We start from the raw sequence: 20,834 nt of genomic DNA on the forward strand, positions 1-20,834 counted from the left end.
GCACAGTTTACCTTATGAACATGATCCAAGTGACATTTCACAAATTCCTGGATAAATGTTGCTACACTCTGCCAGCAGAGAGACAGGCTGTGTCATGCACAGATCAATAATAGCACTGTGTTTCATCAGCCTCAAAATCAAAAGTGCTTCATCTGGCAAAAGCCATGGCCCTTGAGGATCTGACATATATAAACTGAATACCCTACACAGGATGTCTACAACAAAAGCTGCCAGTGTAAAGACACGTCTGGAAATAAACAGTGATTACATGTAAATAGGAAAATACGTATTTGTATGTATGAAGAATTTTTAAACTTTTTATGAAAAGCAAGAACAAATATCACAAAGAAGCAGCTGAATAATGGAAATGAGAATAAAATCTTACAATTCTTGACAGAAAAATAAAAACACAGTCAGGACAATACAATATTCAAAATATTATGAGTAATTTGAGGAATGCAAACACTTTTTGACCTGTACACAATATGTGTGACAGAGGGCTGCAATAAAATGTACTCTATACCTAATGTCTTCTTATTAAATTATGTTCATTAAAAACACAGAACATCAGAAAACTTTAAGTAAAACTATTCAAGTTGAGGTCTTGATACTGTAAATCAACACAAACTATCTGTGGTTTCAGGCTTTCCTAAAGAAAAAATGGAAATTTATGTCTCTTGCTGCTTAGCTTTCCTCATTATTATCTTTACATTCTTTTCTAGCAACACAGCTTGTAAAATGTTTATCTTTAAGTATGTGCAGCACAGGTAGATTTTTGATTGAAATTTCTATCAGAATGCCTTTCCTTGTTTCTCATATTAAATCAAGTTTTCTTTTTTTATGCCAAAGTTTCTAGTGCAACAATATTTTGAAAACAAAACAACAACAGCAAGTTGTTGGGTTTTTTTCCATTGGAAGCCAAGCCTTTAACAAACTATCTCAACTTCAGTCCTTAATGAATATTTTGACTCAAAAAGGATTAATCTGTGTCTATGCCCGCAATTAAAATGAAAAGCTTTCTAACCTTTTCACTAATACCTTACTAAAAAAATGTTTTCTTATGCTCAACTCCACACATAAGGAAAAGAATATGAAATAAATATTGAGAACGGTTATATATCTTTTTATTTTCTGAATTTTCCGTAACAAACTATGCACTACTTGAATTGCTGTGCAATCAGCAATTCCATGGTGCTGTACCAGACCAGTGTAATCCTAAATTTTGTGTACATTACACCAAAAAAGCTATTCTTCCTTCTCTTTGTGTTTCTTCTGCTAAAGCCTAACTACCTTTTAATGTTCCTGTTCCACACTCTGGAACATTCATCTCATTTAGGTTACTTCCTTCATTTCATTACTAATTCTCCCTGTGCCACGACTCCATATTTGTATATCTTGGGTGGGGCTGGCATCTTCCTCTGCTTCAGAATTTCTCCTGTTACATAGAATCATAGAACAGTTTGGGCTGGAAGGGACCTTCAAAGGTCATCTAGTTCAACCACCCTGCAATGACCAGGGACACTTCAACTAGATCAGCCTGGCCTTGAATGTCACCAGGGATGGGGAATCTACCACCTCTCTGGGCAACCTGTACCAGTGTTTCACCACTCACAGTTTAAAAAATTTCTTCCTCATGTCTAGCCTGAATCTATACTCTTTTAGTTTAAAACCATTACCCCTTGTCATATCACAACAGGCCCTGCTAAACTGTCTGTCTTCATTTTTCTTACCGGCCCCTTGTTTGAATATCACACCACTCTTCCTTGGCTGAAGTTAGACTTTTATAAAACACTGGTTTGACTTTTCTTAAATTTATGATCCATGTTTACATCTCTTCTCCACAGCACTCCACAGCGTTCTGGGTTTCATCCCAAAGATACTGTTGCCCAGCTGTGCTCTATGAGGTACATGCATTTCTTCCATCAGTTCTTCAGATAAATGAAATGTTACTGAAGTTGAGAACATTCCTTCTCGGTTTTTTTCTTTTCATGAATTCAGTTCACATCATTTAACATCTCCTCTCTCCTCCTGTCTCTATTTCAGGCTTCCTTCAGAACCGACTTTTTTTTAATTCATCTCAGAAAGACTCTGCCCATTGCTAAGCACAGCAGTTGATATCTCTCTAATTCTTCATTTTTAGATTAATTGTCCAATACCACTGCAGTTCTCTGACTCCAACTGGCAATGGTCAATTACAGTCACATAAAAATTACAGACCACATATCTAGTACAATTTTATCTTGTTTCAGTTCTGTGTCCTTGAATTGTTTTTCCAATCTTCCTTTGCTAGACTGAAGACTCTACAAGTAAATTTCTTTTTCTTAGATATTTAAACTTGAGTTACCATGTAACCTGCTCTCTGAAAATCTCAAATTGTTCTCTGGAATGGTGTATTTTCAAATTCTTCTCATAAGTCTTCTTCAAATGCTTTTTACTTCCATCAATCTCTTTCTTGATTCCACGTATTAGAACTACACAGAATATTCTAGGAGCAGTAAAATCATGGCAAGTGAAAGAAAACAGGTTCTCTCTGCTCCTATTGCATAGTCTCTGTTTATACATCCAAGGACTGCACTAATGTTTTCCACAATGGCAATAGGAGTTCACGCTCAGCTCATTACCTACTTGGACTCTCATTTTTCTTCAGAGTCCCTGATTCCCAGGAGACAGCTGTTCAGCCTTGCTCCACATGAACTTGAGCAATGTCTTCGTTTTCATTGTGATGTAATAATTTCCTCATTAAAAACAATGTGAGGTCATAATGATCTATACTTTTCAATCTGCCTCTGGTGGATGATTGAAAGCTTGGAATACTGTCAATGACTGAAGATATCCTCTTGTACTGGCTTGGTTTTTTAACATTGCCACTAATTTTTAAAAAATGATTGAAAGATTTTACCTCTAAAACAAACAGCAAAAAGACTGTCATATATTTCATAGTATATCCAAAGAGAATAGATGTGCAAGGTGTAAACTATTATCTTGAGGAAAAAAATAATGTTATCATTCATGTGAGGGATCAACTGAAAAATTAATTTCATGGTACATGAGATTCTGAGCTAGTGAAAATGATTAAGCAGTACTTACATGCACCAATTTAACCTTGAGGCATGAATTGAGACATTGAATCTACACTGTGTTCCATGTGTCAGTGATTAGCTCCAATCCAAACAGCAACTAAAACCAATCATGATGAAGAATTTTGGAATTTAATCTCCTATTTACCTATTAATACGAGCAATCACTTTTGCACAGGGGTACACAACAAAAATGATTTTATGTACTTATAGGACTTCCAGATGCTTTCAGGTCATAGAGCTATTTTTGTAATCCTATGACCCTGCTCCTTCAACTTCTTAGGAAAACCAACTCCTCAAACAAGGAACAAAACCATCTCTTACTGATTCATTTCTTACCTGCATCTACCTTGCTAACAAGCACCCTGCTCCCTCAAGCTTGTGTTCCCTATCTTCACAAGGAGGGAAATTTTACAGATTAGGACAGGAACAAAGGAAACGGAGGTAAGATAAAAGGATGCATTGGGAGACTGCAAGAGAATCAACTCAACATTCAAAATACAAAGGAATGCAAAAGTATCTCCCCAGTTTCTCATGACTCTTGAAAACTTTTCATAAGAACATAAACTGGAAAACCTTTACCTAGGCCAGGAAAGAGAGGAAAGAGAGACTGGTAGGTAAAGATCTATCATGAAACGGACTATTTCAAACAAAGGGACGGAGATCAGTCAAACTTCCAAGCTATGCTTCACAGAAACCCAAGGCAACTATTTCTCACATTTTAGTAGTACCTATGTAGAATGGTACACAGAGGTGTTATTGCACAGTCTATCAGAATACTAAATCATACAATATTAAAAAAAAATATGCAGCTACATCCTCTACTGTAATTCCTTCCCTGCAAGTTCAAAGAACAACCTCTCACCATAGAGAGGCCTATATTCAGGACTGGAGCCAATAAAACTTCTTTTTACCATCATACCCAGGAGGTCTTCAAATTTCATTGAAATCAGTGGAAATAAGCACATGAATAAAGTCGTTAGTAAATCACTTTCACAGTTAATACTGGTAATTACAAATAATGAATAATTCATGGACCACTTTAGTGCACAAGCCTGAGTACTGATCCAATTGCAACCCAAATTGGTTTTCTATGACAATCTATGAGAAATTTAGACTGCCAGAGCTGAAATGTAATCTCTTGTCAATCAATGCATTTTCGGGGGGTGATATTTGATGGTGAATAAATATTATCTGACAAAAGTGTATATTATCCAACAAAGCCATATATTATCCACAGAAGTTTACACAGTTCACAGAGCTCTGTGTTTAACTTTAATTAAATGATCAGATGACACTGAATTCAATGAACAGACTCCTTTGAGCACAAAATAGATCCTATTATGACAGTATTTGCTGAGCTTTTCTAGGTCTCGGATAGTATATTATTCAGGATTTTTTGGGGAGGAGAAATGCAAACTGAGTTCTATTATTTGTATAATAATAAGATTCAATGCGCAAGGAAAGTTTGACCAAATCACAGGAAAGGTGAAGAAAAATAAGATAAATATCAAGTGAAATCCAGAAAGTAAAATTTACAGGATTATATCTTCCACTGTTTACTGTAATATATGTACAAGCATATTCTACACCGTATTATACTATCAGATACAAATATATTAGATATACTTAGTGATACACATACTATCCCTACCTGTAACATTACAAAAACATGCTAACACTTGTGATACAGGTTCTTTCTTTCAATATAGAAGTATATTCACTATAAGGGTGATGCACTGGAACAGGCTGCCAAGAGAAGCTGTAGATGCCCCATTCCTGGCAGTGTTCAAGGCCAGGCTGGATGGGTGGAAGGTGTCCCTGCCCATGGCCGGGGACATAGAACTCAATGATCCTTAGGGTCCCTTCCAAGCCAAACCACTCAATCATTCTATGCATACCTTTTAAGATTTCTACATGATACAGCAATATAAATCATATTGCTTGTAAGTATAGTCTATGAACTTCCTGTAGTCTCTACATTTTTTCTTTATTTTTCTAGAATTTACTTATCTCTTAAGTTATTTCATTTTGACAGCAATATAATACAACTCTCATAGTTCTAGTTCATGCCAACTGTTCTCTTTAATTTATGAATGAGACTCATTCCTACATGCAATGTACTTCAACTCCTGTTCATCAATAATTCAATAGGTCTATTGTAATTTTTCTTCAGAGATCAATATAAATGTAAAAGGCATTTTGCTTTATTTTTGTTTTGTAATGAAAGCACACTTTCACAATAAATATATTTTACAGTGTAGTTCTGCTAACAGAACTGACTTCAAGATGCTGTAAGTTTTCAATGCAGCAAACTATAACAATAAATAAAAAAAAAAAAAAAGGAGTAGGTGCATTTTAAAAGGGCCGATACTTTCATGTTTACCATTTGGCAATTCCTCATTTTATTCCCAAGTCAACTTCTCCAACAGAGTAGAAAATAGAAATTTGAGAACAGTTTTATATCAATAGCAATGCTGAATCAGTAGTTTGCCACAGGAAAAATTACACACAGATTTTCTGATTTAGTAAGCAAAAAGTTTGAACAAACATATTTAACTAGCTGATGATGTTTCATTCCAGGCAGAATTTTGGACGAGGAGTTGAAAGAGGTGAATTCTGGTCTCGCAGAGTCACAGAGCATTGTCTGTCTCTTTCCAGCCTTTATGACATCATAACCTGATTTTCAACTTTTTAGGTCCAGCAAAGCACTAAGAAAACTGCAATCCATCAGAATCTATTCTTCTCTAGATTGTCAATACAATACAGGCAGGGCCCAGAAACGGGACCTAAATTCCATAAAATTTAAGTTTGAAATACATTACAGACAATTTTTTCTGCCTACAGATAACGTTGTTGTTCAGGTCTGGAACAATGTGGAAAGTCCAGGAAAAATGGTTTTCTCTCAAGAATACATAGACTGGGGGAGTGTTATGAGCTTTTAATTATCTGCTGTGCCCACAAAGAGGACACTGCAAGGCACGCATACGCAGTAACAGCAGTGTGACATCAGAAGAAAAAGATGCAAACAAATTCTGAGAAGACTTCATTCTCATACTGTCACATAGTTTAGTTCAATTACTAGATAAACCTCTGCTGTCTTAGATTGTATTTGCAAACTCTGGCAAGGACAAGTAGTATGTCCTTCTTTATTATACTCCTATCCCTTCTGGTTTATCTTTTCACTTCTGCTGCATTTTAAGAAAAAGTAGAATAGAAAATTTGCTGGTTTGATTTTAAACTATTTTTGAGAAACTGTCTTTACTTTCTTTTTAATGGTGTCCAAAGATCATAGTTACTGCAAGTTAACCAAGACTACTTCTATTCAAAGCAGTTAGGAAACGATAACCTGTATGCTTCTAAGGAAGGAGACAGGGAAGAAAACACATTTTGCCTAACATTATTTGGAACAGACTTCTCCTAAACAGTTTCACAGGATTCTTTGTTTCATTACACTCTGTGCCAAAGGCAGACATTTGCAGAAACTATTTTCCACTGAGTTTGGGAAAAGTGTTAAATAAGGTATATTTAGCTTTTTTATTTTCAAGCCAGATACAAGTAAGACGTTTCAGACTTAAGTGTGCCCTGTAAGAGTGGAAAGGGATATTGCTGTGCTTAACAGGGCAGAAACAAATTCTTGTTAGATTATTCTTTATTTATTAAAAGATTAGCTTATTACAGGAGCTCTGTTTTTTACTTTTTTTTTTTACTATTTCTATATATGAAAATAATTATTCCTGCATATACTACTGATGTATTAGTAATGTCTTGCTCAGTTTATCTGTAAAAAATACCATTTGTGCTTAACTTAAAGTCATCCAAATTCTAATTCTTCTAAATTTTTTTATAAATTTGTATCATTCTGTAGGTATGGTACTATTATCTAAGGTACATAATAAAAATACATTTTCATGCCACTGGAGGGAAAAAACCCCACACTTAATTTAGAAAAATGACACCGAATGTAGAAGCTTTCTTACAAATTTAATTAAAAGAAACCAAAAAGGCTCAAATGCTCTGGAGTATCTCCATGAAAGAGGAGTGAAAAAGATAAAACCAGGACATATGCAAAAGTGTTTGCAGAGAAAACAAATGGATCTGTCTGGAAGAATTTTTAACTGGACAATATTTATGGAGAAAGCCCCCCAAAACTGTCAAAACAATTGCATATTCACTGTAATGAACAAAAGTGAGGAAGTTCCAAAAGTAATTTTAGGTTACTGCAGGGTAACTAAAAACAGCATTCAGTTTACGATTGCAAGTTTATTCCTACAATTTACTGTAAAGAAACCAGACATACAAAACTTGTTATGTAAATAACAATTCACCTTAAAGACTGAAGAACCCCTTCATGAAAACAGAGTCAAAGTGAGGTCTTTGAGTAAATAATATTTATGTTAATAATTTACATTTCAATGTAATTGGATAATGCTAAATTGGCTGGTTTACTCATATTTGGGTACCATAAGAAGAGTGAAACTGTGGTCCTGAATTTGCAGATGCAACTATGAAATCTGAGCTGTTATCTCATAGATCAAGCAGTAAAAAATAGTCAAGAACATGTAGAGAAAGTTACAAACACACTTGAATGAATAAAAAGATTTCTCTAGCCCTTTATTTACTCTTTTGCTTTTCATGCCTTTCTATGCTTGAGATAATCCACTCTGCTTGAGATAATCCACTAGATTAACTTTTGGCAATCAAATTGTATTCTAAAAGCACAGTAAGAGCTATGGGGAAAAAGTTCCCTTAAAATTCAAATAAAATTCAAAATCAAATGGCTAAAATAAAGTTTGGAGAGATTTTCAAAGTCCTAGCAGAAAAAAATATCCTAGGCTGAGTTACAGCTAAAATATACAAAGGCTTCTGAAAAAAAGGTTTTTTTCCCCAATTCAGCAAAAAGATAGTTATGTATCTGCAGGAATACAGCTGAAAAACTTTACTTAAACCTTCACATTATGCTCTCCAAGGGATCTGTCGGCATTTAACTGGTTGACTTGTTCCCATTCTTTGAGATTCAGGTTTCCTGCTGAAGTAGACTTAGACAGGTACTTTGCAAACACTTGTGGCATTCCTTTTAGAAGGCAGCTTTTCCTGCGACATCACCCAAGAAACACTGGAGAACCGATGCAAAAGATCCTACAGTACTTCTGAGCAGTGGACCTGTGAGTGGTCTTGACAGGAGTAACATAAGCACTAATGGCCTAATCTGCTTGTGATTTTAATTTTTTGTTCAGTACACTTTGTATGAGCTTTTGCAACAAGAATGACACCCAGTGCAGAAAACTAATTACAATTACTGTGCTGTATGCAATAAATGCATTCTTCTTATAAGCAGTCACTTTGTGATATAAATTAGTAGAGGCAGAGAAAAATCTTAGAAAAAAATTGTCTTGAATTTTTCCAACAATTCCTTTCAGATGTTTTTCTAAGAAACTAAGGATGTGCTAAATCGCTTCATTTCTACGTTAAGCATCAGCTCCAGCTGCTATTACTGTACACTGATAACAAAATGCAACTGCTGTACTTCTGTACAGACGATCTTCAGTCAGTGTTGATGTGAATCCCTGAAGAATGCAAGTTTTGATGATCCCATATGCAGTCACTTTACAGTAATTTTTGCAGAAATATGCAAAGAACTGCTTTTGCAGAAACCAAACAAAGCAAGAAAACTACATTACTGTAAAGAGTTTAGAAGCCAGACAAAAAAGAACTTTAATCAAGTATTCTGAAATCCTACAAGCAGACAGACAAATATACACATATATACGTGTCTGTGTGGATCTTCAAGAAAAATACACAAAACCATGCATGTACACACATTCTGAAAATCAACAGATGCCAGACAGTCCTTAGGTTGTATGAACTATAAAATCTGTCTCCAAATGAACATCTGGAACATTTAAATCTTAAATCCAGGGTCAATCTTTTAGCACTAGATTCCTTGGGGATTATAATGAAGGAATGACTGCACAAACATCTATGCTTGTCTCTTATTAGATTTATTTTCTTAGCTAGATTCGAGCAACATGGCATCTTGTCCAAGCCATGACGTTGATGTTCACAGTTGCTAGAATGCTGCACTTACCTTAGCTGGGCATCACAAGTTCACTGTTAATATAAGATTACTCATAACTTTACGATTACATATGGAAGCCTATTTTGGGATATTATTCACTTTGACACTCTTGAAGTGTTTTAAAATCTCCCTAAATGCAGAGGTTGCCTCAATTTTTCAGTTTTTTTATGGTTTGTTCACTTGTTTTTTACCTTTTACCTGTGCAAGAAATTTCTAAAATCTTAAGTAACAGAAGCACTGAGAAGAAACAATGGCAACAGTGTTCTTGCTACATAATAAAGTAGGTTTTAAAAAATATAATTTCCCTTCAATATTTTAAAAAGTTCACTTCTAGATAGTATTTCTTATAAAAACCACACAAACCCCCAACACAAATGTGTGCTTTACAACCATTTGATCTGTCTGAATCATGGTTCTCTCTCTTAAACATCTATGTACCCTGCAGTGACTGTGTAGGTTCTTTACCTCCTTAATTTTCACTTGGCAAGTAGCCCAAGCCTCTGCTTTAAATTTCCCACTTGGTAGCACTAGTATGGCACCTGAAGAGTAATTAGTTGTAAGAAGGGGAATTTGAATTGGTTGCTGAGAAGGAAAAAAATGTGCAAGCCTAATAAAGATTTTTCCTTCAGTACCTGCAACACCATGTATTTATTTTTGTTTAGGATGTGCCACCCTTTAGATCAGTGACAATTTAAAAATCCTTTTTAAAAAGAAGACTTTCCAAAAAAACTGAGTGAAAGAAAACTGATTTGGTTTTATGACTATGTTATTTCACTTTCAGTCAGTCTTTTGCATTACCACAGCACATACCTGGACACAAACCTTGCCACCCCCCCACCATTTTGTTGAGGTTTTTTTTTAAGTTTCCTGATAATGGCCTTTTTATTTTATTTCTCACATTGCTCTGCTATGGACACCTCAGGTGCAGACTTCTAGGAAGGCAAATCATGAAGATGTCTGAGCAAGCAGTATATTTTACCTAAATTACACATATAACTCTCTGTGAAGTTCATACTGTCCATGAAACTTTACATTATGATAACTGCTTGTGAGATAGGTAGATCTCCATCGGTTCCAATGACCTTGGAAACTCTTTTGAACAATTCATTACATATATATAGTTATGCAAATTGAGTAACAGGAATGAGGTTTTCCCTCCTCTAGAAATTAGCAGTTCCCCAGCCCTAAGAAAGTGAAAAGTGCTGCTCCTGATACTGCTTCTGCCTTCTGTGCAAAGGCAGAAATGCAGAGAAGTTTGAGGGGGAGGGGGATTTGATTTCTCTTTTAATGTCTGCCTCCTTCCAGCAAGTCCATCTGTTGTAGCACTATAATTCTGGAAGCAGGATGTGTGTGTGACCAACAGGAGACAATTACTGCAAAAGTGTTTGTTGATTCAGCTCTATAAAGGGCAGGCCAAACACTACAGTATGAATAGAAAAGAATTCCAACTGAGAAGCTGCATATAGATTAACGCAAAATACATATATATAAATGAGAATGGGGAAAACCAGAAAGGAGTAATAGTATGGAAAAGGATTTAGTAGGAATGAAGACTGAAGTAGAGAAGAAAGCTGGCATCTTTGGGGCTGTTAACCAACTAGATTACCAGTCTCTGTTTTCATAAATCTTGTTCTCTAACTTTCCATCTTGCCAGAGAGAGATAGGATTGAATAGATATGGAACTGGTCTGAGCTCTCTTTGGAAGAAAACTCCAGTTGCTTTGAGCACTACATTCTTGAGGCATATCAAGACAGCTGCTTTCTCTAAAAGGGCTTGTTATTCACAAAGGAATGGGTGCTAGTTCATGTGGGCTGACCAGATTGTCAGGAAAGTTCTCAGACTACAGGCTAAAAGTGAAAATTCCCTCACCAATTTGAAAACAGGTAAAATGTCAGGATGAAGACCACTTATTTTTCAGAGAGATTAATTAATTGGGTTGATAACTTAGCACATGAAGCCTCAATATCATTTGTACATAAAAACTGATTCAGAATCTCATATAAATCATGCTAATGTCTAACATTTCATAATCCTGATCATAACAAATTAAGAGACAAAAATCAATGTTATAAAAATTTCACGGAATTACAATAGAGTTAAGCTAAACATTGTGAGACATCATAATAAAAAGTACTTTACCTCTATGGTCAGTTTACTAGTTTGAAGTTTCTGATCTGTCAAATGTAGCTGAGTTGTTAGTTTTTCATTGGTTTCTTTAAATCCCTTCACAGAAGAAACTGCTGTCTTTTTCTCATTCTGTAAAACAACTATCTGCTGCTGCAATGACTTAATTCTTTCCTGAAGGAGAGTAACGGAGTGCCCCGGTTTCTGGACAATTATATTTCTCCTTTTTGTTCTGTTTGCTAAACATAAAACATCGCATTATTAAACTGTCAGATCATGATACATAAGATGATTTCTGGTTTTTCTTTTGACTCTTCAAAACACTGTTCTTGCCCCTAAAATACTTCTCAGTAAACAAATGGGTAAATTAATTCAGTTAACCTGTAAGTACTCTATGTTGTTCTTTTTCTGAAGTGCCAACACTGCAAACTCAACAAGAACTTGGAAGTGAAATGTGGCTCAAGTTTCTGATCAGTATTACTGGAGATAAAGGTTTCGGTGCCTTGTTAACAGATTTTTTTTTTTGAGGTCTAAGCCAAAATACAGTTAATTTTGTTTCATTGGCTGTATTGGCTACAAGGAGCAAAAAAGCATAAAAGGTAGTGAAAAGCCTTATTTTAGTCAGAAGACTCAGCTGGTGGGACTTAGTAAAAATAGAAAAAATGCTGTTTGACAGCCATTTTTTATACAAAAACTTCACTTTAAAATAATGAAGCAAATCTTTGAAAAATATACTCACCCAAACTTAAAAAAATAAAATCCTGCAACAGCATATAAGTGGGTTTGTGTACTATAGAAAAGGTTTTGCAATATCATGCAGGAATGCTTTGTCAATCTTACAGATGAAGTTGTTAAATATACATAATATTCCTACCTTTGCTTAGAATTGATGGATAAGATGTTTTGAGACAGCAGATATTTCTCGTCTTGAAATGTAACTTTTCTAGGTCTTCATTCTGTGAATGGCTCTAAATAAAAAGAAGCACAAAGCTAGCAACTCTTCATTATGCACACCAACCACAATACTCCAAAGTTTTCCAGTTATGAGAACAAAAAAATTACTTCAAATAATACACAATATACTAATTTTATTTTGAAAAATCAGTCTTACAACATCAGCCAGCAAAGAGTACAAGTTTCTATCCTTTCCAACAAATATAGAAGAAATCATTAACTCTTATATGTAAACCATAACCCTTTCAAAGAATCCCAGAGAAATATTAATGCCTACATTATGTTTTTAGATAAGCCATGAATTTACTTGTAGGGAAAAAAGATGGTGTGTATTACCTGAAAGCCTACAATACCATATTTTTCAAGATATTTAAGTGCAAATAAAAAGTAGCATGGCTCTTGTTGGTTCAAAAGGAAGATCAGATTAGACACCAAACTGTAAGGGGAAGATGCATGAATACATATGAACACGCAAATACAGCCCCTGTGTTTGTACAGGGTTTAACAAAAATCAGCTGCATGCCTTTTAAATATCTGATTTGTAAAATCAGACATTTCCAGAACCTATCAAATTTTCAATGACAGAAGCACAGACTGAATAAAAATGCTGCTTGCAATACGTAAAATGAAAATGGCCAGAACTATTACTCCAATATAAAAGTACTATTTTTCTGGTTCTTAAATGCTCAGTGTATCTTGAAACATTTTTATTCTGTAATTCTGAAACATTAGTCCAATTTTTGAAGTCTTCAGTTTGTAGTTTCTACGTGATACCATGCAACATACTCCACTCTAGGTCACAGTTCTGATAAATGTATGAATTGTGAGAGAGTACCAATAACTCCCCTGATACTGCACAGGGTATTCTATATTTATACTACATAGGGCAAAGTCCTTATGTCATAAATGATCTCATCTCCAACTCCAGGCATAGCTCAGGACTTTGGAGATTCCTCTGGCCTCCCTTTGTATGAGAATACCATGACCCAGCTGGAGTGTCCTTAAAACCTCAGGAGGGATGTAAGATTCATGTTAAAATTGGTGTTTCCAATTGTCAATACTAAACCTCTTTTGTAATGCTACATTCTGTACTCACAGTCATGCTTTCATCTGCTTTTCCTGCAACACAGGATTTCTATTGAAGCATATTTACTTGCTTAGACCTCTTTGGATGCTTCCTGTGTATGCTCCAAGTCCACCAGTCTGTTACATATGTGTACCAGAATATATCTGTGTTTGTCTTTTCCAGTAGGAACAGAAAGTAAGTACAATATAGGCAAACAGGGGAGGTATTGTCTGTGTCCACACTGCCAAGTGAGAGAGACCAGAGCCTCCTGGATTCCCTGCCTTGTATATCCCCACTTAGGAGCAGCAGGAGGTAACAGGAGTAGCATACACTGTCAGATTTTCACATATATCACATGCACCTGCTCATACTGCACATTCTATACCAACAGACAGCTGCAGAAGAATATTCCCTTTTTTTTTTTTTTTTCAGCTCTTCTGACAGAAGAACAGTTCTTTTGATGGAAACACAAAAATCACAAATGTGTTACAAGACCAGAGAGTTTGTATCTGCTTCAAAATTTTGGAGACTAAGAAAATATAATGTTTTCAAAATCTTACTGTATCACTATACATAACAGAATTTCAAACTAGTTTTCTAACAGCAGCAAGTTTTTCAGTGTTTCAGTATTCTGTTTCTTAAACTAAGAAGCAACAATATCTGCTTGTGTTTTATATTTCATGAACTGATTTATCTGGGCAAACACAAAAGGGAAAAATATTAGACACTTTTCAAAAGCCTAAAAATGAGTCATGTTTCAGATTGTATGGAGCCTCTAAAGACCTGGCAAATGACCAGCTGCTCTCTTCTGTAAGAAAACGGTATATAGATGTTAGCAATGAGACAAGGGGTTCAGATCCCAGGCAATGAATGTAAATGGGCTAAGAAGAAGCTAAAAGCCCACTTTTCTCTAGATACAATCTCTTGGACGGAGAGCCAAAAGCATCTTTCTAAGATAGAGACAACTCTCTCTCTGAACACTAAACAAACTGAGAGGTGTTCATACCTAATTAGTCAGCATAGTTTTGTTAGAGGGGAGGAGGGGAGGATGCTCTTCTCTTGTCATGGGTTAGGTCACCCCGTTCTACATGGCTTTTCTGATTCAGAGAGAGTTTAATGGGATGTCTGCGGCACTGTTTGTCTGGACTGTGAGAAACCAAGTCTAGCTACATTTTTTCAGTCAGCTTTTGCACTCCTGACAGCCCTTTCAAATACCATGGCAGGCTGATTGTTCAAAAAATACTGTAAACAATAATGAAACTACCAATTGAATATGTGGAAGCAGATTTCTTCTTCAGCTTATAACGAGTCGAATTAATTAAGAGGGGAAAAACAGTGATAATACTAACTATTAAACTTCAACAATCTGCACAGGAGAACAAAACAAGTTCTATTGTATACCTTTTTATTATACTGCTGATTTTTGCCTTCTAAATGAACAACATTGCAGGGCTTTTGACTATCTTGTATTTGTTTTTTCCCCTGTTTTTTACTTCTGTCTGGCAGTGGATCAGTGTTTTGCACCGTCTTCATGATCAGCGTTTCCAAACTTTCAGAAGCTGGTATTTCAGTGTCACTAAAACAGCACATTCAGAAAAAGGAAACAAAATAAAGCTAAACATTAAAAGTTCCAAACAGCCAAAGCCTGAGTACATAGAAGAGAACACATGCAAGAAAGAAGAGAAACTAATATAAAATCCAAAGAGTACTAAGTTGACCTATTCAACAGATATTTACAAACGCAAAAAAGAAGTCACTGAAACTGTCTCACCAATTTCTATTCTGCCAAATAGCATCTCACACTACAATGCACAGATGCCTGAGACTTTAACTGCTTCTTAAAGGGCAAGTTTTGTTACAGCTTACAAAATGGACACAATTAAAAAATTACTTGATAGTACTTCTAGTCTGTGAATGGCTCACAATGACACTACATTTCTACTTTCCTTCATTTTCATATTTGATAACACAACAAACAAATGCACAATAGTTCACTCATTAAAATTTTGTTTCAACTAAACTTTATTTGTAGTGTTGACTGAGACAAACTCAGAAATTACACTTCAGTGAAATCTCTGCCTGGTAATCCTTTTGAGTGCTTTTAAATTCTGTACACTTGGTAGTCCTCCTACTGAAATTGCCTGTCGTGCAGTGAAAATGGACCTGAAGCTTTCATCCTACTTTAAATTTTTCCTTAAACTTGCACTCAATGTGTTCTTAATTTCCAGTTTTTCACTGCCTTGCCCCAGATTGGAATTTGGTTTCTGATTTCAGTGAAGTCTATCTTAAAACATGAAGGCTTGGATATATTATTTTCTATATCATCAGTGGCTATTCATCACCATTAGTACAAACACATTTGTGAAGGAATCCCTTGACAGAAGGTAATTTTATTATGTTACTTTTTAAACCAAGACATCTTAAAAGGCACAACTGAGTTCAAATTAAGATGCATTGTCATAAAAATCAATGGTTTAGAAATGGAGACTACTTAACGAGAGAAAAGGCCAATTGAAGAGTTCATTCAGAAACATGTTAATACTTTCCAAAACCTATCCTGACACATCGGTATGTCTTATTGACTGATAAGAACAGAAACAAACATAAGAGTCTGGAGGTGCTGCAGTAGCACAAAGATATTTCTAACTACATACATGTTTCACTCACCTTGAATGCTTTCAAAGGTATGTTCTATTTAGAACTATAAAGAACAGTATTTATCGATAAGTAGAAGATGAAGCTAAATGAAGATACTTCCCTAACTTGTTGAGAATGACATCATGAAACTTTACCTTCAAGAATGTTCACTATTCTACAACTGAATTCCCTAATGCAATACTCGTACACTTATTGGAAGCAGCATTTATGGCTAGCCATGACAACTAAAGACCTACAATGACTGTCTTCTTCAACCTCAAATGGCAGTCACAATTTGATTGCTCTTTTTTTTTTTAAAGGAAAACATAGTAAACCAAATAAAAAGCCCACTAATCATAACAGAAAAACACGTATGTTTTCTGTAAAATCAGATCTGCAATATAAAATTAAACAGAAAAACAAACAAGCTTTATATTAATGATAGTAACTGACCAATTTGTTTTCTCTCTCCAGATACTGTGCTCAGGAGCCTCTTATTTTGCACAGGGAGAAGCAGCTTGATTTTCCACTGTTAATTTGCTCCATATGACATATAAAGCCAGCATGAAGGCTACAAACACAATTCTGTTTTCTACACTCTTATATCACTTTCTCCATATTTTGGAAAAATACAGGCTGGAGAAATTTCTTTGCTGTCTCTTAGGACAAAGTACTGAAAGACAAGGTGTGATACCCATTTACTTGGTGGCTTACTGCTGCCTCCTCAAGCCTGCGTGGACAAATAGCAGCAGAAGCAAAAATTCTAAACATTTATGAAGCTTGCCAGTGTAACTTTCTGAGGGCCTTGTGACTCATGACTGGGACTCTATACAGTAACAATTACCTTTAAAGAACTGACTTTTAACCATCATTCAATTAAAGTTAGTACAATGACTGTGCATAAAACATACATGAAATAATTAGTGTGGATGGTTCTTAATTTAAAGGATGTTAAACAGCTTGTAGACATCTGCTAGCAAGCTGAAATGGGTCATTCAAAATTTATCTAACTAAATTAAGGGGAAAAAATGTTTCTCCTCTTGGGTCGGCATGTCACAAGATAACTAAACTGACTTAGTAGGCTTGCCTGGGAATCCTTAGCTGTCAGTGGTGAATATGCAAAGGGCCAGCAAATTAAATCAACCTGCCAAACTGTCAATTTCAAGCCTCATGACTGCATGAAAATAGCATCACTGGAAGAAATCAAGCATTGCCTTCTTTTGGGTTTCCTGGCACCTATTCAAATACTCATGCAGTTGTGGCTAATTTTGCATGCAAATTTCAGTCAATAAGCTCAGAACAAGACCTCCCAAGATATTTCAAAGGATCTGACAGTATTTTTTTTGAATACCAAATCAACAGTAGTTGAAATTCAATCTCCATTTGCTAGTGCTTTACATATGCACAGTGTCCCCTCTACAGGGCTAAGTTAATGAGAGCCGTACCTGCTTTCACTCACATCCTCCCAGCCGTCCTTACTGAAGTTCTCAAATACATTACTCATAACCTTGATGGACTGTTTGAGAAAAGCTCCATGATGTCCCACAGAGCTCTTTTTCTTGGCTGTTTTTAATTTAACCTTGGTGCCTGTTATCTTGCAATTACATTGCCCAGAGGTTGCCACTGCTTTGGCTTCATCCAGCAAACACTTCAGCTCCTGCACTTGACTCAGCAAATCTTCATTTTCGTTTCTCAACCTGTTAGCTTCTGCCACTTGCCTCCTCCAAGAGGTAGCTTCTTTTTCCTGCTCATCGATCACTAACTGAAGTTCTGCTTTGTCTTTTTTTATTTCACAAATCCTCTTATGTAGCGTTTCCAACTCTCTTTCCCTTGTGTCTGCATCTTCCTTTTGCACTTTCACAGATGCTTTCAAATAGTTTTTCTCCTTCAGCAAATCTTTATTCAATTCTTTCTGTTTCTTTAATTCCCCTTCAATAGCTTTGAGTCTTCTTTCTAGCTGTTGTACCTAACAAAAGCAATTTCAGCATTCATAATATTTCAGCCTATACAGTAGGAAAAACCCTATGTTTTCAAATATATTTATGACATGACAATAATATTACATTAAGCACAAGGACAAAAGCAATCTATAGTCCTTAATCTAAAAATAATTCTAACGTGGTGCAGATGAAAACATTTTAGCTGCAATAATACAGCTGTTGAACAAAGGGCAGATGGTAAAAGAAGTTAAAATTCCAAGCAAAGTGACACAGAAGTTTAAGTATGCTAATGAACCTTCCTGATGTATCTTGAGCTTATTACTGATTTGGTTATACATACTAATTGAATTTAAAAAAACATTATATGAAGGAAAACTATTTTGAAATACACACAATTCTGCACTAGCTATCTAAATCAACAAGTTCTTTCAAATGTTGCAAATACATGAATTAGGTATCAATTCAATCTTTAAAAAGAACCCAAATAAATCATCCCAAGCTCAGCACCTAAAGAATATGAAGAACAAAATGAATTTTCTATTCCAATTAATCCTCTTTACAAGCTTCTCCAATATAGTTTGAAGAAGCATATTCAACCTATGTAAGGTGCATATAATAAAATCATAGGATCATCTTGGTTGGAAAATACCTCTCAGGCCACTGAGTCCACCCATTAACCTAGCACTGTCAAGTTCACCTCTAAAACAGATCCCTGAGAACCTCATCTACATGTCTTTCAAAAATCTCCAGGGATGGTGGCCCAACCACTTCCCTGGGCAGCCTGTTCCGACACCTGACAACCCTTTTTGCAAATAAACTTTTCCTAATATCCAATCTGAACCTCCCTTGGTGCAACTTGAGGCCATTTCCTCTCATCCCATCACTTGCTACTTGGGAGAAGACACCAACACTCTCCATGCTACAACCTCCTTTCAGGTAATTGTAGACAGTGATAAGGTTTCCCCTCAGCCTCCTTTTCTCCATGCTGAACAGCCCCAGTTCCCTCAGTCACTCCTCATCAGACTTGTGCTCCAGACCATTCACCATCTTTGTAGCCCTTCTCTGAACTCTCTTCAGCAACCAAATGTCTTTCCTGTAGTGAAGGGCCCCAAACTGAACACAGGATTAAAGGTGCAACCTCACCAGTGCTGAGTACAGGGGGATGATCCTTTGTTTGTGAACTCCTTTGAAGTTTACACATATTTAGGGCCATTAACAATAAACAGAATCTCAATGTTCTGGAGTGTTTATTAATGTTACAACCAAACCCCATCATTTCCAGAAATAGGAATCAATTTTAATTTTAGCAGATACGAAAACGAAGATCTAGTCTGTGAAAAAATCCCAGAAGTTAGTGAAAGGCATTAAAGTGAGTTTTGTGCTCACTAACCACTTAGCCATTTTTGAGATATATTTTTGATTGGCTTTGTGGAAGCTTAATCACCACTCCTTCAGTAAGGGAGGTACTCTAGATTTTTCTGGATATGGGTAGAAAAGGCTGTTTTTCAAGAAGCTATAGTAGAATGCACATGGTCAACTCCACCTACTCACTTTGTATAATACTGGTCAACTCCATCACTTTGTAGGAATATGAAATGTCAAAACTCGCTTTGACTTTGAAAATACTGAAACCAGAGTACTTCTCAAAAAATGCTACAGATTTTTGCAAAGACATTTTGCCACTGCATTTATATTATATTAAAACTTAAGAAATTATTTACAAAGTGGGTGCTAGATATATGATTCAGTTAAATGAGTGCTCTTAACGTCCAGAGTAAATTAGGGAAAGAGCTCCTCAGACTTCATATACAATTGTGAATTTGATATTGCATTTGTGAGTTTGATAGCAAACCTTTAATATGCACATCTATCCACTGCTACCTTCTTTTGTGGGAATTCATAGCACTTCCACAATGAAGAGAGATTGCCTTACGTCTACATAAAGTTATGGCGTGAATTTAGAAATAAAAGGGATTTTTTCCAAATGCTTCAATGCAACCAAAATCATAGTTTATACTTCCCTCTGCAATGATAAGGAGTTAGACCAGTACCTTTCTTTAAACACCTTCCTAAACTGAGATTCTGCTATTATGTTCTCAGTTTTCTAAAGCAACCTTTTACACTCACTAGCACTTAAAGTCATGTATGACAGCTGGAAGGAAACAAACAATGAATAGCTTCTACACCTATCCCTAAGGTACCATCATAACTCTGTATATCCATAGAGATAAAAATTACGTAGTACCTGGCAAACAAAATTATAGTTCTGAAATATAGATGATAAGCAAGCATAAACTGTGTGACATCTCAGATGGTAGCATTCATATTATTTCAATTACTCACTCTACCTTAAGACAAATGAATGTGAGCACTTCCTATTCTGTGTGTTATTGTTTTAATGTGGTGTTTGTCATTCAGTAATAACGAGATGACAGCCTTCATTGCCTGACCATATGGCAAGTGTTACAAGTATATGCAATCACATCATCTGCTGTAAATTACCATACTTCCTACAAGTTAATTCACAAATAAAAAATAGACATACCCGAACTGACATTCAAAGTAATAGATTTGTGTTTATTCAATTTAAGCATGCTTTTAAAGATTTATAAGTAATTAAACAAATATTGTTTTGCAAAATGACAAACAAAAGGCACGATACTGTTTGAAGGATGTCTTTTCTTTGCAGCAAGCAAACCATATGGTAAAATACAAGTGAGCCCTCTTAAGTGAACACCTGTTAACATACTAAACTACTTGTGTATATTACAAATATCAATACAAATAGCAACTAGTTAAGAACATCTTGTTACTGTGCAAGGTAAAACATGTAGAATGTTGAGCAGTAAAGATTAAATACTCATCATATTTGCTAAGCCAAGGAATACTAAATGCATAAGGCACTACCTGGTGAAAAGAGTGATAAACCCACATATGTAAAAAATATTTGCACATGC

The 20,834-nt window shown here is 35.5% G+C and overlaps 1 protein-coding gene across 1 annotated transcript in view; it reads right to left on the reverse strand.

Annotated features, from left to right (window-relative positions):
* CNTLN (centlein) overlaps window positions 1-20,834 on the reverse strand; it is a gene marked incomplete at its 3' end in the record, with an annotated part of 188,009 nt that overhangs the window by 45,991 nt on the left and 121,184 nt on the right. The window contains exons 16-19 of the mRNA XM_080362311.1: window positions 17,383-17,903; window positions 14,702-14,876; window positions 12,155-12,248; window positions 11,296-11,519 (exon numbers count right to left, since the gene is read on the reverse strand). Coding sequence (XP_080218437.1) covers window positions 11,296-11,519; window positions 12,155-12,248; window positions 14,702-14,876; window positions 17,383-17,903 — 1,014 coding nt within the window. The remainder of the gene's footprint in view (window positions 1-11,295; window positions 11,520-12,154; window positions 12,249-14,701; window positions 14,877-17,382; window positions 17,904-20,834) is intronic.

This window comes from Nesoenas mayeri, assembly GCF_963082525.1.
Source record: "Nesoenas mayeri genome assembly, chromosome: Z".
Classification (NCBI taxonomy): Eukaryota; Metazoa; Chordata; class Aves; order Columbiformes; family Columbidae; genus Nesoenas; species Nesoenas mayeri.